At 51.6% G+C, this 16,654-nt stretch overlaps 1 protein-coding gene across 8 annotated transcripts; it reads left to right on the top strand.

The window, feature by feature from the left end:
• Positions 1-1,525: 1,525 nt before the first annotated feature.
• On the top strand, positions 1,526-15,839 carry Tspan32 (tetraspanin 32). 8 transcript variants are annotated; one of them, XM_028771115.1, is made up of 9 exons: positions 1,526-1,649; positions 2,232-2,346; positions 3,246-3,343; positions 7,518-7,592; positions 11,407-11,508; positions 12,032-12,118; positions 13,555-13,638; positions 13,934-14,025; positions 15,046-15,839. In XM_028771115.1, exons 1-9 carry the CDS (start codon positions 1,584-1,586, stop codon positions 15,086-15,088), a joined length of 762 nt encoding a protein of 253 aa, XP_028626948.1. In that variant the 5' UTR covers positions 1,526-1,583; the 3' UTR covers positions 15,089-15,839. The 8 variants fall into 8 exon arrangements, with proteins under 8 accessions (XP_028626948.1, XP_028626949.1, XP_028626954.1 ...); XM_028771117.1 differs by having other exon boundaries at positions 1,558-1,649; positions 2,120-2,346; XM_028771118.1 differs by having other exon boundaries at positions 1,597-1,649; positions 2,048-2,346.
• Positions 15,840-16,654: the final 815 nt, after the last annotated feature.

The following is a 16,654-nucleotide window of genomic DNA, read 5'->3' as shown; positions in this document are numbered from 1 at the left end:
TGGCAACTTGTTCATCTTCCCAGCACCAACATTGACAGCCAGTACACAACCCTATTTCACTGGCTTCTAGAAGGCCCAACGGTCACTTCCACAGTTACCTTTATTCCTACCAAGATGCCCCCTAGCTGGGAGGACCCTACATTACAGGGTGCCAAAAGGCAGCCATGCACCCTTTGCTGAGTACCCAGAAACAGCCTCAGATATTTGGATGGATCCAGATGTAACCAGGTTTTAAGGAGAACACTCATGTTATGGCCTCCAGAATCCACTAAGCATGGTCCACATGTATTTGAATCTGCAGCACTGCCCAGTCCATGACTTCCATCATCCTGTGTTATTGCAGATGAACAGAGAGTCTTAGGAGAGTGAGGCACAGACCCTCTTGTGGAGCCCCAGTATTTGAAGTAAGCAAACACTTGTTCCCTTTTCAAACAGTGGCTGACAGCGATTCAGATGGTTCTCTATTATTGTGTTTTAATTTATGTGTGTGTTCCTGGGACAGGGTGTGGGTGGAGGCATGTGGCGGCCAGAGATTAACCTCAGGTGTCCTTCCTCGGGAGCCATCCAACCTAATTATTGACACAGGCTATTTCACACTGGCTAGCCTGGCTGGCCAGTGAGTCCAGGCATCAGCATCGTGTCTCATGATGCCGTGTCTCCACAGCACTGGAATTACAAGCACGCACTGCCATGCCTGACTTCTTTAACATAGGTTCTGGGGTATCCGATCTCAGGCGCTCGTGCTTACAGGGCAAACACTTCAACTGAGCCATCTCCCCACCCTGTGTGTTTTGAGGTGGGGTCTCACTACATGTGTTAGGTTAGCCTCTAACTTGCTAGTAGCCTCCTGCCTCAGCCTCCCAGGTGCTGGCTGTGAGAAACATGCTTTGTTTTTTGATTTTTGTTTTGTTTTTCTATCATATCATAGACTTCCTCCATCTTGAAACTCCTATGTATGCACCATGCCTGTTTGCCCAACCCCTGGACATTCCTGAGATTTGACTCTATCACACTTTTCCCCTCTGTGCTAGTTATGAATTGGTTAATGCCATCAGGTCATGAGACACAGTTGCCACTTGCAGAAGTCCTGTTTGGGGATTAATCCCAGGAAGACTTTGGGACACAAGGTCTAACTCAAGCACTACAAGTTTTTATGTAGTTGGACAGTTACAGGTTAGTCCACCCTTATAACCAATGCCACGGATTGGGCCCTTCTCTTCCTGCTCCCCTCAAGACTCCACCTCCTCCCCATGCTGCAGCATGGCCCAGCCCACCCAAAGGGAGGCCTCATGTGCCTACAAAAGCCCAGTTGTCTTTTGCCAGGCCAGAGCAACAGTGGGTATAGAAACTACCCCCTTCCGGCCTGCCCTTCTTCCTTCCCCCAACCCCGCCACTAGGTTACAAGGGTTGCTGACAGATGGGAGGACACAGCAGCACCTACTGTGTCCGCTGTGGTCTGAGGTCCCCACCCACTGGGGAACCACAGAAGGGAGGAGGGTAAAGAGGAAGGGAGGAGAGGGGAGGTGAAGGGAGGGAAGAAGAGAGAGGAGAGGAGACGAGAGCAGAGAGAAGAGCTGAGCACCATGGGGCGCTGGAATCGAATCAAGATTGTCAAATGCCAGATACTGATCACCAACTTCTTTGTCTTGGTAACATGCGTGTGGGGCAGAAGGAGTCGATGGGTAGGTGGTGGTGGGGGAGGAAATAGTTCAGCATGCCCAGGCCTCCAGTACTGTGGAGCACACCACAGTCCCACAGACTGGTTCTGGGTCCTTGGTGGCCACCCTTAGAGGACTGTGAACATCTGTATATGATGTCCTTGTAGGCACAGCTGTCACCCCAAGGGTCAGTGAATAGCCTGAGAGAACCTAGATTGGCAGGTGGCTTAGAGTATGCAGGGACTACCCAGAAGGGGTGCTACCTGGGACCCAGGGTCTAGGACTGCCAGGACAGAGACTGCAGAGTCTCTGAAGACAGTTTGATGTGAGTTCCTGGGTCCTCAGAGAAAATTGGCACAACTGTGTTTCCTTCTTATCTGTGTGTGTAGTACGGTGTCTGTGGGTGCCTGCCCACAGAAATATGTAGGCCTCCTGTATCTGCCTTGCTCCTATGCACCCAGGAAGCTGGAGGGAGCCAGCCTGGGGGCCCAAGAAGCCCAGGCCCTACATTCTGTCAATGTGAGGAGCCTCTGCAACTCCCCAGTGCTGACGGTGAGCCCACTTCACTCTCAGCTGCTGGGCCTCTCTATGGCCACCATGGCAGTTGTCACTCACTTTGGAGACCACTTTACTGTGATTGGCCGTGCATCCTTGGAGAGGAACCCCTATGAAACACTGCGCTATTGGGGTAAGTGAGGCCAGAAATGACTGTGGAGTGGAGGTGGGAGGGCTCCAGGGCCAAAAGCTTCTGGGAGGAACCGACCTTACTCCCCAGCCCTAGGCTGCCCAAGGAGCTGGCTTTGGGCAAAAGCCAGAGGTTAGGGGTAGGGAGAGGATGCCCCAGATGTCCTGGTTGGACTAATAAAGGTGGGGAGGTTTAGGCAATAGCAGGCACTCCTGTCCTGATTAACCTGCCCCATAGCAGTGGTCAAGCTTTGGCAGGCCCCAGATCTGTGCTGTCAGAGCAGGGATCTCCCGAGGCTCACTCAGACGGGCCTGTGGGACTTGACAGAGAATACCATATACAGAGGGCAGAAAATTCTCAGCTAGGACCAAACCTGCCAGGGTGTCTCATTTCCACAAGAGCAAGGCCACTTTAATGAGAGTCCTCCTGGTAGGAATGCATGGACTCTAGGGAGGTAACCACCCAGTAGGAAAAAGTGGGAGAAACTGAGGCTCCTGAATGGGGGATGGGTAGCCCCTGTCCCTGCCTTCCAAGGCACTAGGCCTCCCTCCGGCAGGAAGCCTGGGGCCTGGGCCTGCACTGATAAGGTACAGCTCCACACTGCCACCTGTCATGAAAGTATGGGGATGTGCTTAAAGATAGTCTGTGAGGCAGGGAGGGTAGGAGAAATGAGGGAAAGAGTAAAGCCCCTAGCTTGCTCCCTTCTCTTCCCCCTTCCTTCTCAGCCTTGGGAGGGCAGAGGCTATTGGGCTATGGATGTCCCTTCTTTGGGGGCCAGAGATATGTGCTGTTTGGAACCTCCCTGAAGGTCAGTTCTAGTTCTGTGACTCCCAAAGTAGATTTCAGATCCAACCTCCATACCCAATTCCCATGCTATAGCCTCTGCCTTTTTCTTCCCACAGCCTTCTATGTGGGAATCGGCCTAGCAGGGCTACTGAGCCTGGGAGCAGCTCTGAGCACCATAGCCACTGTGAGGGAAGCCCATGGCCTCATGGCTTCGGTAAGTTCTATGTGCTGCCAGATGACCCCGGTTCCCAGACCTCAGACAGGGACAAGAACTGGAGAGGACTGAGACAAGGGAGCTGTCTGACCCAGCAGAAGTATCCAGAAAAAAAGCAAAGGTCAGGGGATATAGACCAGTGAGTCCCTCCACCTACATAGTTAGAACCTTCCGCTTGCCCAGTTAGGACCCTCCTACCTAGACCAGTCAAATGACCTTCATCTGGGTTCTTCAGGGCCCATGAAAGAGAGAATTAGCCCTCTCTGCCCTGGAGTTATCTCAAAAAGCCTTAGCAGGGCTTGGTTCTGATAACTCGCCAGTCTAGAGACGGGACTGGGTGAATTCTACTTCTCATTAGAAGACCAAAAGGGACCAGGATGTCCCAATAGGCGTTTCTGCAGCCTGGGCTTCCTGTCAGAGGTCTACTGTCCTTGCCTGGCCATTGAAGAGAAGTTTCACAACCCCAAAGAAGAAAGCCCTTGTTGCTGCTATATCTATTTCTCCACATGGTTTCCTTTGTGTGCCCCCACAACCCTCAATGGTTAATCCAGATCCTATCTCCCAGGGCCCACCCCATGGCCATCCTGTTCCTGTTCCATCCAGGCTTTTCTAGCCGTCTGAATGTGGGCAGTTCCTTCCTGACACTCTGCTCTCTTACCTGCCCCTCCATTCCAGGCATTTCCCCCCACCTCCATCCATCCCAGCACCCCTGCTTGCAGAGCTCCCAAACTCTACCTGTGAGAAACCAGGGAAATCCAGGAACCCTCAGGAACCTGAGCTGAGGGGTTTGCTTCCTGGGTAGACTGACACTGCACTTTGAAACCTTGTCTTCATGCTCAGTACATTTGCTGATGACCCTTGGTCTCCAGAACCAGGGGTAGAGTCACATCCTAGAGCTGCTGCAGGGACCAGCCAGTCCTGGGTGGGCCTGGGTGATGGAGTAGGTAGAACCTGGCAGCTCAGGCCTCACCAGGCAGGGCAGGGACAATGAATAAGCACTAAACAAAGACAACGGAGATTTAGAGCCCAGATGCAGGCCCTAGTGGAAAGGTCACTGTGGGCTGGTGGGTTGTGATCCCAGAGGATTTGTGCCTTGCTAGAGGGAAGCATGAAGGAAAGACAAAATGGAGGCAGGGGTATGCAGAAGGCAGCTTGTGAGGTCTGCGCCCAAGTATAACATCAGGCCACCAGGGGGCACCATAGTCAGCGAGGAGACCGTAAAGCTGACTGTAGTAAACAGGTGGGCCAAGAGGCCCAGCTCCTGCTCAGCCTAGCCCATCTCAGCATTCCAAGCTCCTCCCATGTCTTGCTTGGCGCTTGATTTGTGGACAAAGGATTCCGGGATCATTAGAACCTACGCAGGCCTTCCAAAGCTTCAGTTCCACCGCTCAAACAAGACTCAGGGCCTGGTGCGGCACTGTTATGTGGGTTAGGCTAAAAGGCACATCCAGACTCCTGTACAGAGCTGTGATCCCAAGTTTACTCCTGGCCTAGTGCAGGCTCTACATTTGGCTTCAGCCCATCATCCTCTACCCCACCATTGATAGTAAGCCCAGTTCAGTCACCACAGGGTCACTGGGAGCTCCCCTGGTGGTCACAGTCTCTTTGGGGCACGTTTATGCTTGTGCCTATGTGCATGGTGGGTGCTGTCTGCATCTGCGTGCCCCATCATGGATCTGTGACTTCCTGTGTACACATAAAGGGGGCTAGGGAGTGGAAACAACCCCCAACACAACTCTGTGCCCACTGCCCCCTCCCTACTCTTTCCTGCCCCGCCTTCTACAACTCGGGAATTGAATTAGCTGGCTGCAGGAAGCCAATTCAAGTTGTTTATGGGTTTATTTATTCATTTATTTTCATTTAGAATGAGAAGAGAAAAAATGGTCACAGTTAGGTCTGGCCCAACCTCTCTCTGCACTATGCAGGTCTTAAGACCCTTTCTACACACGTACATATTCATTCTCTCTCTCTCTCTCTCTCTCTCTCTCTCTCTCTCTCTCTCTCTCTGTTACAAAGTCACACTCTGAAAGAGAGAGAGAGAGAGAGAGAGAGAGAGAGAGAGAGAGAGAGAGAGAGAAGCTTAAAGATGAAACAGATAGGCTTGACAGAAACAGATGAGACAGACAGAGACGGGGGGGGGGCGGGGCGAGAGGGGGAAACTCCTTCTTGAGCAATGAAACGGTTTATGGAAAGGGCTGGACTGGGCTGGCTCACAGCCTCAGCTGGGAGGCAGAGTTGAGGAATGGCTTCCAGATGGGGAAAGCAGCCCTCAATTGCCAGCAAGAGGAAAGATGAAGGAGGAAGAGAAGGAGGGAAGAAAAGGTGGAGGAGAGAGAAGGCCCAAAGAGGAAGAGGAGGAAGAGGAAGAGGGGGAAGAGAAGGAGGGGGAAGAGGAGGAGGGGGACGAGGAAGGAGGAGGAGAGGAGGAAGGGGAAAAGGAAGAGGGGGAAGAGGAGGAGGAGATAAAGGCAAAAGAAAAGCAGAGCAGCAGGCAACCCCAGGGCCAGCTCTAAGACAGTCTCTGGAACCGGCAGGAAGAAGCAGGGAGGGGGATTCCCCATTCCTGCAGAGCACATACCCACCCAAGTTTGAGGGCCAGTCTGGTGACCCCAGCTCTTTCCACACAGGTTTTTTTTTTCTTTTTTCTTTTGTAGAGCTAATCTAGCCCTGACATGGGCTATTTGTTCCTAGCACCCTGGCCATTCTGCATACTGGTCATTTTTCCTCATGGGGGTTACCCCTGAGTGGTGCTGCGTTGAGACAGCCAGGCCACGACTGCCCATATTCATAGAGTGACATATTCATCGAGCCAGTGACACTTTGGAGTGGGGAGGTGATTGAAACGGAGGGTTCCATGGCCACAGGGGCCTCTGTATAGTGGGTAGACCTATGTGCATGGCCCTGCAGCTGACTGATAGTCAAGATCGCCAGGCAGAGGCTCTAGGGTAACCAGATCTGAGGTCACTAGATAAGATTTGGTGGGCATTACTGAGGAACGGGATTCCTAGTCAAGAGTAACCCTCTGAAACTACCCACGAAATGTAGGGACTTGTACCAGTACATGTTAGGGGAGACATCTGCATTGTCCACTAGCTTCTGTAAAGAAGTCAGAAAGAAGTCTGTAGCCCAACTAAAGGGAAGAAGAAAAAACTGAGTGTGTGAAATAGCTCTCTTTGCACTCTGGGTGAGGGTTGGGAGTTGGGTAACCACAGAGACTCATGCAGTGGTATAGAGGAAGGGTAGGAAACTCACAAAAAAGAGGAGGAAGGTCACATTCTCTGGGGTGTCAAACCTATGCCCGGGGTTGTGGGCTGTGGTTCTGGATGAATCAGGCTGTAGAGGTTAGGGTCTCCTTGGAAACGTGTTTCAGAAACAAAACAAAGAACTAGCAGAAGGCTCCCTGTATAAAGTGGCTGTTCCCTACCTTAAAGAGGGAAGTTTGCAGCTGGGGATAAGGGTCAGTTGATAGAGTATTTGCCTAGCATGCATGTCGTCTTTGTTCAATCACAAGCACTGAATAAAACGTAGTGGTTGCATAAACCTGTAATCATAGCACTGAGAGGACAAAGGTAGGAAAATCATGAGTTAAAGGTCAGCCTGGGCTACATAGACCCTCCTACCTCAAAGGATGGGTGGTTAGGTGTATGAGAAATGCTAAAGAAACAGCTCAGCAGTTATGAGGGATGCCTGCTCTTCCAGAGGATCCAAGCTCAGTTCCCAGGATCCATAAAGCCTGTGGCTCCAGGGCCAACGCTTTTCTTCTGGCCTCTTCAGGCATCCCTACACATGGACATATAATACATGTAAATTTAAAAATAAAATGTAGATGTTGGTCCATTTATGTTTAAAGGGTAGGAGGTTATGCTGTCAGAGCTTCAGATATGGGGAGTTGCTTCCTGGCCTTTCTGGGTCACTGTGTCTCCTGTGGGCAGGGGTCTCTACCACACTGGAAAACCCTGCCATTCTCAGAGAAGCAGTGTAGCACCTTAGGCCACAGGTCCTCAAAAGCATACAAAGCCTGGGGTAGGAATTCCCAGAAAGAGCTTCCCCCAACCCCAGGCAGTAGGAATGGGGTTCAAACCTGTACCTCAGCCCCACCCAGCTGAGGAATCTACCCACCTGCCTCCCCAGGCCACCTATCTGGCTGTGCAGTGACCATAACATCTGTCCCCAGGGTTTCCTGTGCTTTGCCCTGTCATTCTGCATCCTGGTGCAGGTGGCCTTCTGGAGATTTCACAACCCCACCCAGGTGAGTGTAGCCAAGACCCTCTACCTGGACTAGCCAGACACTTTGCCCAGAGTTTCTGCTTGTCTTCCCTGCCCGAGGAGATCCCCCAAGACTCCTATCAACCCTGAAATTAGAGGGAAAAAAAGATTCTCTATGCTCCAGAGGATCTGGAAGGGGGTTGAGCCCCACAATAGCTTGAAGGCATGGGTGTCCAGAAGTTCTGCGTGAGGCAGCACAATCAAGCAACATGTTAGCGGAACATTCCCTATCCACTGAGGGGTAGTCCGGGTGGCTGGAGGACTGGGTCACGGCGTGGGTGGCCTCAGCAGAGACAGCTGCCAGGTATCAGGGGCTGGCTTTGGGTTGGGCTGCAGCAGCTGCAGCCCATCTCCCTGTTCTAAAGCTGTGTTTATATTCTGAGCCCTAATCTTAGGGTCCAGAATGGACAGGGGCCTCACGGGGACCAGAGAACAGACAGCAGCAACAACCAGGGCTTAATCTACCAAAAGTAAGGGGCCCTTTACTCCAGTCCCCATAAGACTGGATACTAGGGCAATTCTCTAAGCCCTGCCTGACCCTGGGTGGGGTAGGGCTTCCTCCTGGACTCTGGCCTGCTGACCCATCTTGGAGTTCTGAATTCCAGCAGGGCCCACGTGAGCCCTGGTGAGCTACCTGGAGGTAGTCTGGGTCAAGACATCTTGGGTTTGAAATCAAGGGTAGAAGGACAGACTTGAGCACATCCTTCAGCCTTCCTGTGCCTCTGAGTCTGCTTCTGTGAATGGAGAGTAGAAGGCCCTGCTGGAGGTTTACCGCATGTTATAGATGAGCCAGGGAGGTAGGGAGGGAGGGGGCAGGCAGGCAGGCTCCACTCCACTCCCAGGTGGTCTGGAATGTGGACCTAGTTCTGGGTTGTCCTGGGCTGGAATGAGGTAGTGTGTGACATCAAGCACAGCTTGCACAGAATCACCAAACATCCTCCTGTCATCCACACTCTTCATGCCGGTGGGCCAATCCAGGCCAAACAGGTCAGAGCCTTAAACTTGGTCATCCCAGTAACCCCCAGTCCCATGAGTAAGAGAGGATACAGGAGTCAACTGGTGATCATTGAAAGTTATCCTAGTCCCCCTGAACCTCCCTGGAAAGATCCCCAAGACATCCTGAAACAAGGGTCTAACAAGAGGATAAAGGACAGAGGAAGAAGAGACCTTAACTGTCTCTGTACACACAGGCTCCAGCATGAAGTGAGAATGGGGTGCTCCTTCCTGGTCCCCCTCCCAGGACACAGGCCTTGGCAGGCATCCAAGGTTGGTGAGGATGGCAGTGTGGCTCAGCCTGCTATGCAATGAATGCAAAGTGATAGGGCTATTCATTACACCCTCTCAGTGGCTGCAGAGCCACTTTGCCACAATCTTCTAGTGTCCCCTAGGAGGAGAAAATAAATTGTTTAGAATTCTTTAATAATTCATGTCAAGATCAAGCATAAAACAGGCATGTCTCTGTAGCCTCAGGACCTAGTGCTGGTCCACAAGTCACCTGCAGCTCCACATGGGGGGGTCCTCCTGGCCCTGGCTGTACAGCCCATCTGTGTCACTCTGAGCTGGCAAACATGGGGGAAGGGAGTCACCAAGCCCAGGCAGATAGAAAGATAGGGTGGTACCTGGACATGAGGTCTCAATCTGAAATAACTTGGGCTGCAGGGATTAGCCTGAGGGAAAGATTGGGGTGACAAAGGAATAAAGGACAGGGAGGGAGGGGGGGAGGGAGGGAGGGAGAGAGAGAGGGAAAGAGAAAGGAAGGGACAGAGGGAGGAAGGGAGGGATCCAGTGGCTTGAGCTCTGTGATGGGAAAACTGCAGTCTGCTTTCCATGAGCAGCTCAGTGTGTTTATTATATGCAGCTGAATAAGGAGGCAGGGTTATTACATACAGATAAACAAGAAGACAGGGTTTACTGTATACAGCTGGACAAGAAGGCAGGCTTTAGCTAATCTTAGTGAGACTCACACAGCGGGTGGCTTTGCCAACTTCTCATGAGGCTGTAGTCCTTGACAACAAATACCCACTCAGGACTTTATACACTCAGGGCTTCCTCCACCCTCCACACTGGACAAAACCCTTACAAGGGAGAGTTTGTAACCCAGAAGCTGCTGGCCAGCCCTGCAGCCTGTATTCCTGTTGGGAGGGACCCCTGGACAAATGGTGTGGAGGCTTGTTGCCCTGGTATAGGAAGCCTCTGGTCCACCCTCCTTATTCCCAAGAAAAACTCCAGGATCACTCTCTTACAGAGCACCCTGGAGGCCAAAATGGGTGCAGATGGCCATGCACTATGCCCTGCTCCAGGGCTGGGCTCTGCAGAGAGAGTCCAGCCTGGTCTGTAAAGCTCCAAGATCAGGTCCTAAGGTCTAGGCAGGGCTCTGTTGTTCTGCACATCGGGGGTGGGATGTTGGGCAGAACCAAGCTGAGCTGAGCTCTACAGCTGATGTCATCCCTATTGTCCTGTAGGAATGACAGTGGACAGAGGGCCCCGGGGCACTGGAACATCCTTGAAAAGTGGCAGAACTCATGAGGGAAATAAAGTCAATTGTGCTAGGGAGTGTAGTGTTACAAAAACCGGCTAGTTCAAGTGGGCCTGCTTGTTTCTGTGCCTGCCCCACCCTTTCCAGAATAGCTCCAGACATTTTCAGTCTTCCCCAGGATTTGCTCCCTTAAGGACACAGTGGCCCCACAAGCTCAAAGAAGCTGAGCCCATGAGAGGGCTCTGGGCTCGACTGACCAGCAACCAAGGCCAGCTTGGCACCTGCCTCTGGTGGGGGAGGGCGGGGGCAGGCTGAGCTGGGATGACTCATGGGGATGTCTGGCTCTGTTGCATGGATGGAGAGGGAGGAATCGGTGCCAGGATCAGCAGTTAGCAAGGAGTTCCCCTGGCTCCTGCAGGGGCCTTGGGCCTGGGCTGGACTAACTAAACACTTCTAACTGCCCACCTGTCCACTATGACCTGCAGGCAGCTGTTGAATGAGGCCCATAGAGGACCCCAAGCCATGGGACAGACACCCTGCCTTTCTGAAAGGCATGAATGACCAGAGGACACATAGGCTTCAACACCACCCCACCCATTTAGGACAACCATTTGTGTGACCTGGCTGCTAGCCTGGCATGAGGCTGGGAGTGGGGAGGACTCGGGGTCTTCAAGACAAAAAGAAGTAGGAGGACTTGTCCTGGGTCAGGAGACCAGTGAGCCCTACATATCCAGGATGTATTCCTGAAAGAGATTAAATTCCAACTTGTCTCTGAAAACATATTTGGCCTGGGGGAGGGCATCTTAGGGTAGAGATTGAGCAGAATGGGGAAACAGAGCTAGGAGACAGGAGCAAAACAGTCTTGGTTTTCTGTACGTAGAGCAAAGGCAGGACCAACGTCCTTTCTCCTCTTCTTTGTCTACCTGTATCTGACTCCAGATACCTTTACCTTCCCAGATCCAAGACTTAGAGCTTAGCTTCCCAGTATTCTGGGTAGTTCAGGAGAAAGACCCTCAAGCACCTTAGGGAAACAAGGAACTAGTCCAGGCTTCTGTCCACACTTCTCAGCAAGCTAGGCCTATTGCCTATATCCAGGCCAGCAGTAGCACCAGGATGCCACTCTAAGTTACTGAGATGCCCACCATTGAGGGTGGGTAGCTGAGCTTTGCTGGGCTCTTCTTTAATCTTTGGGAGTCCCAAGGGCAATAGGCAAGCCACAAGATTGCCATGGTAGGAAGAAAGTCCTTGGAGAAGGAGGCCCAGGATGTGGGCTTCCCTGAGTCTCTTTCAAGGCATTGCCTCCTATGATGCTCTGGTGCAGGTGGAGGATGCGGTGTTGGATACCTATGATGTCGTGTATGATCAGGCAATGAAGAGCCCATCTAGCAGCTGGTGGCAGGAGCTGGCCGTCATCCAGGACACGGTGAGCTAGGGACAGGGTAGTCATACTTGCTGTGCTCCAGAGAATGGATGCCAGAAATCCTGTAGAGTCAGCCATCCTGGCCAGGCTTCACGAGGAGGTCTCAGGACGCAGGTCCCATTTTGGGTAGATGACTGAGCTCCCACCCACCCCCCCTCCACTCCAAATATGACTGGCTACCCAATGTATGGCCAATGCAAAATAAAAGGGCAATGGCCCAGTTCAACAGGGACTGAGAATTCCAAGAAGGAATTGGGTATTCTTCAAGGAAGTAGGTGTTTAGCCACCAGGCAAGCAGCAGGGCCCTGCTGTAAGGAGAAGTGGTTCTAAGAGAGCCAGGCTGTTCTATCACCAGGCCAAGCTACTGGTGGCTATTTTTCCAGGAGCAGTTGTTATCCTAAGCCCTGGCTCTGGTCTCTGGGGAGCCCAGTTTACAGAATCACCCAGAGTACTTGTGGTTTGTTGCCTTAGTTTTCCCATCAATCAGTCCTGCCCACTCTATGCTCATCCCTGGTCTGTCTTGCAGTTTCTGTGTTGTGGGAAGAAATCTCCTTTTGGGCTTCTGGCGAGCACGGGAGCCATCATGTGTCAGGGACAGGAGGCCATGAGAGAGGTGAGAAGAAGGAGGATAAAGGCTTCTGGACTCAAGTCAGATAGGGTTGGGCACTTCAGGTTCTATCTGTGAAGAGACATCCTCATCCTCTTTGTCCCTTTGTCCTCTCACATCTTGGGACCTACCCTAGGGTCTCTGGAATATACCTCCCCCCCACCCCCCAGTAATAGAGGGCCACAGGAAGGGAAACTAATGGGATGGCCAGCCTGACTTTAACCCTAGGCCCAACTCCCTTTTGCAAGCTAGCAGCAGGCATGTGCCCCACCCACTCTTTCCTCCTTTATGAGGCTTCCCTGGGCCATCAAAAACCTCCCCTACCCTACCCCGTGAAGCTTCTAGAAGCTCAAAGCTAAGGTTCTACATAATAGGGTGATCAGGTATTTAGAGGGAATAGGAAAAGGTCCCCAGGGGCCCCAGAAGGAGCAGAAAGTACTAGGGTAAGGGCATGGAATAGCCCTTCTACCCTGAGGGCTAGGCTTTGACTCTCTCTCCCCTCCTGGCTCTCTCTCCCTACCCAGCCCCCTCTTTGTCCCATCCCCCCTGCTGTTCTGGAAACAAACCAGCCCTATCTCATGGGGAGACATGTCTGGCTACCCTCCAAGAAACAAGAGGGTGGGGAATGGCTCAAGGCCCAGAAGGGAAGGGAGCTGGCCTGCTGGGACAGGGCTGAGAGTCAGGGAGCCCCATCGGAGCCCCATCCACCCAAGAACGATCCTCAGGTCCCAAATACAAAATAGTTCAGTGCCTGCCTCATATCTACAGGGTGGCACGGTACCACAGCTGGTTGCAAAGGATCCCTGGTGGGAGAGAAGCAAAGGCCAGCTCAGGCCAGTAAGGACCAAAAGGACCACTGGCTTGCCAAAATGTAATAGAGCACCCTGTGCGGTTCCACATGGCCCAGCCCATTCTCACCCTCCCCAAACATCTCAGTCTATCCCCAACAAAATCCCAACATATGAATGTTCCAGATGCCAATGGTCACCTCCCTGTTTCTAAAGAGACTCTATTAATGTCAGGCCCACAGTGAAGAGACTTGCAGCATCAGATTCTCTGCCCTCCACTAACAGCAGCCTCTAGGGGACTGCAGTACATCCCCCGACCCTGGACTGCCAAGGGACAAACACTGGCCCACTGGAGGAGCTCAGGGCAGCTAGAATAAAAGAGGAAGGTCCTACCTGCCTCCCAGGGAGTAGGCTACTGTCCCCACAAACAGGTTCCATGCCCTCAGTCTCAAGGTTCATGAAGCCTCTTTCCCAGAGTGCTCGGTAGTTCTGCCTGGGAAGGTACATACCATGACTGTCCTGGCCTCAGCACTGGTTGACCAAATCATACAGCTCCAGGGGCTTCTGGGAAGAATGTGGAATTGGGGGAAGCTGGGCACACTGTACAGGGAGGGCCAGCCAGGGTGGACAACCATGCATACTGCCTTTGTCCAGGACTGCCTCCAGAGCATCGGGAACTTTCTGTGGACACACTACAGTATCGCTTCTACCCTGACCTGCACCAGTCTGGCCCTCACGGTAGCCACTAGTTCCTTTCTTGCCCTCCCTCTATCCTGCCCTGTCTCACCCCTTCCCAGATAGAAGGCAGTCCCTGGGTTATTGCCCCCAGGCCAACGCTCTAGTTGTGGTACTACCAGGATCTTCCAGGCCCAGTATACAGTGAGGAACCAGCCCCCTGACCCAGGGAGGAGGCCCAATGTCTAGCTCATGCCCTTCATTTCCCAATCCTAGAAACTTCCCTGAAAGTGGTAACATTTTCCACCAGGGTTGTTGATGGCTGTTGACTCCTAGGCATCTCTCCTGACTGTTCCAGGTATATGCTATGATGCTCTGTGCCTTCCTCTGGTTTGCCATTCACTCCTACTGTGGCTTGGATCGAAAAGGCAGATACTCCCTGACTCCACGGTAGGCCCCCCTCTCTCCAGAAGGATATTACAGTACTACAGCGTCCTGAGGTATCTTTGTCTCCCACCACAGATGAGTTACCTCTGCCCTGGAGGACAGGTGTGGCCTCTACCTACCCTCCTCTCTTCTGCCTACTTCCAGTCTCTGATGAGACCTGATGTTACCCTGCCACCAACTCAGAGATATGAAGATTCTAGTCTCCCAAAAAGCCCCCAAACTGCTCAGTAGAACTCCCAGGTCAGGATATCTGGTCTTAAGGAACCCAGGACTGTACATGCACAGAGTCAGGAAGAACCCAGTGCCAGCAGCCAGAAAACCCCTTTCTGTTCCCAGAGCACCTGGACCTTCCTTGGCAGGTGCTAGGCCAGCTTCACCCACCCCATCCTCAATGCCCTGGCATCTGGATCTCTATGTCCAGCATCATTGCTCCTCTATGTTCTGAAAATACCCTCACCATTCCCTTCAGAGCTTTCTAGGACAAAATTTTAAATGTCTATATTGTACATACACGTGTGTAGAGGCTGGGGACAATACTGACGGTCATCCTCAAGACTGCTGTCCTGTTTTAAAATAGAGTCTTTCACTGGCCTGGAGCTCACCAGTAAAACTAGACTAACTGGTTAGAGAGCCCCAGAGAGCTTTCTGTCTCTACTTCCCCAATACTGGGATTGCAAGCATGCACCACCATGTCTGGCATTTTTATGGCTTTAGTAATCAAACTTAGGACCTTATGCTGGCAAGGCAAACATTTTCTATATTTATTCATTTATTATTTATTGAATTGGCAGGAAGAGGGGCACGTGTACATGCCACTGACTAAATTATACCCCAGTCCCTCTTATAGAACCTTCTAGACCATTCTGAAGCAGCCTCACCATCCCCTCTCATCCATTCTGAGATGGATTTGCAGTCCCAAATGTTCTACAACAGCCTCATAGTCCCTATAGAACTCTCAGAAACAGATTCCTAGTGCTTTCTAGAACATGTAGAACAACCTCACTGTCTCCCTTTGCTTCTCAGATCCCACGGCTGCCAGTCCCAGGAACCTAGCCTCTTCAGATAGACCCAGGATGAGCTGGTGCCTCAACGCCCCTCTGAAGTCCATATGTTTGCTAACTATTCAACAACTCCCTGAAGCATGGGTGTTAGCTGATGATTGGGTTGAGCAGGATGCTTGCTGCTTGCTTGGCCCTGAGCCTTCACATGACCCTCAAAGGAGTAGATAAACTCTGTCTTGCACATGGTGAAGCAAGGGAAGGGGAGACAATCCCACCAGATGTGTTAGTTCATTTTACATTGTTGTGGCCAGAGACCTACCAGAAATGGGAAAGATATATTCTGGCTCATGACTTCAGAAAGACTCTGGTCCATCACAACAGGGAAGGCATGGAGGAATGGCTGTGTCTACAGTAGCAGGAACATAAGGTAGAAGATAGATGTTGAGGTCAACTAACTTCCTCTGGGTCATCATGGAGAAAAACATGACTGTGGCTCCGTAGTCATGATACTGAAATGTGCAGAACCACATGGTGACAGTCATGCTTTGGTAATGGCCATGGGGTGGCTAATGCTCCTTAGTTTAGGGAGGAGAGGTCACCATATCTCCACCTGGGATTCCAGCTACCTCTCCCTCCTGCCCAGTAACTATTAGAGTCTTAGGAGATGCTGGACTGTGGCGAGCTAAATGAAGCCAGGACTCCACGATCCAGAATCCATGAGGTGGGGCGTTTAGGTGATGAAAGTGTTTGGGATTACCCACACTCCTTTTAAGTAACTCCTCACCCCAATAAACTCAAATGGAAACTTGGGTAGAATCGTTTCTTTGGTCTACTGTCTATGGCCCCATCTGGGGTGACCAGTTTCTTGCTCATGTTTCCCAGAGAAAAGTAATGCAATAGCAGAGAACAGGCAGAATAAAACCAGAGGCAGGTTAACCTTCAAAGCCCACCCTACTGATCTACTTCAGCCATCCAGACCCCACTTCCTACAGGCTCCACCATAGCACCATAAGCAGAGAGAAGGGCCAGGGGAGAAGGGCATCTCCTCTCAAGGGTACAGCCCAGTGACCCCCTTCCTCAAAGTTAGCCTCTCCTAAAATATCATTGAATTATGACCCCTCCATGGATTAATCAATGAATTAGGTCACAGTTCTCACAATCTAATCACATCCCAGAAACCCAGACCCTGAACACTTCCCTAGGGGTCATGTATGCCTACAGCAATGAGTCTGTGTGTGTGTGTGTGTGTGTCTGTGTGTGTGTGTGTCTGTGTGTGTCTGTGTGTTGCATTTGTATGTATATGTGGAAGTGTGTGTGTATATGTGGTGTGTATAATGTGTGTGTTTGTGTGATGTGTATATGTGTGGTATGTGTGGTGTGTATGTATGTGTGGTGTATGTATGTAGTGTGTGGTGTGTGTGTGTGTGTGTGGTATGTGTGTATGTATGTGTGGTGTGTCTGTGTATGTGGTGTATGTATATATGTGTGTGGTGTGTGTGTGGTATGTGTGTGGTGTGTGTAAGTAGGTTTGTGGTGTATGTGGTATGTTGTATATGTATGTGTGGGGCTGTGTGTATGTGGTGTGTATATGTAGTGTATGTGTGTGTGTGTGGTGTGTATGTGTGTGTATG

The sequence above is a fragment of the Grammomys surdaster genome, unplaced genomic scaffold (assembly GCF_004785775.1).
Source record: "Grammomys surdaster isolate TR1022 unplaced genomic scaffold, NIH_TR_1.0 205, whole genome shotgun sequence".
Lineage (NCBI taxonomy): Eukaryota > Metazoa > Chordata > Mammalia > Rodentia > Muridae > Grammomys > Grammomys surdaster.
Note: the sequence above shows the minus strand (reverse complement) of the source record. Positions and strands in the feature narration are given on the sequence as shown.

Coding starts and splice junctions, on each gene's coding strand:
- Tspan32 (XM_028771115.1), top strand. CDS start 1,584: ATGGGGCGCTGGAATCGAATCAAGATTGTCAAATGCCAGATACTGATC. Junction 3,344..7,517: donor CCCATGGCCTCATGGCTTCG/GTAAGTTCTATG, acceptor ATCTGTCCCCAG/GGTTTCCTGTGCTTTGCCCT. Junction 7,593..11,406: donor GATTTCACAACCCCACCCAG/GTGAGTGTAGCC, acceptor GCTCTGGTGCAG/GTGGAGGATGCGGTGTTGGA.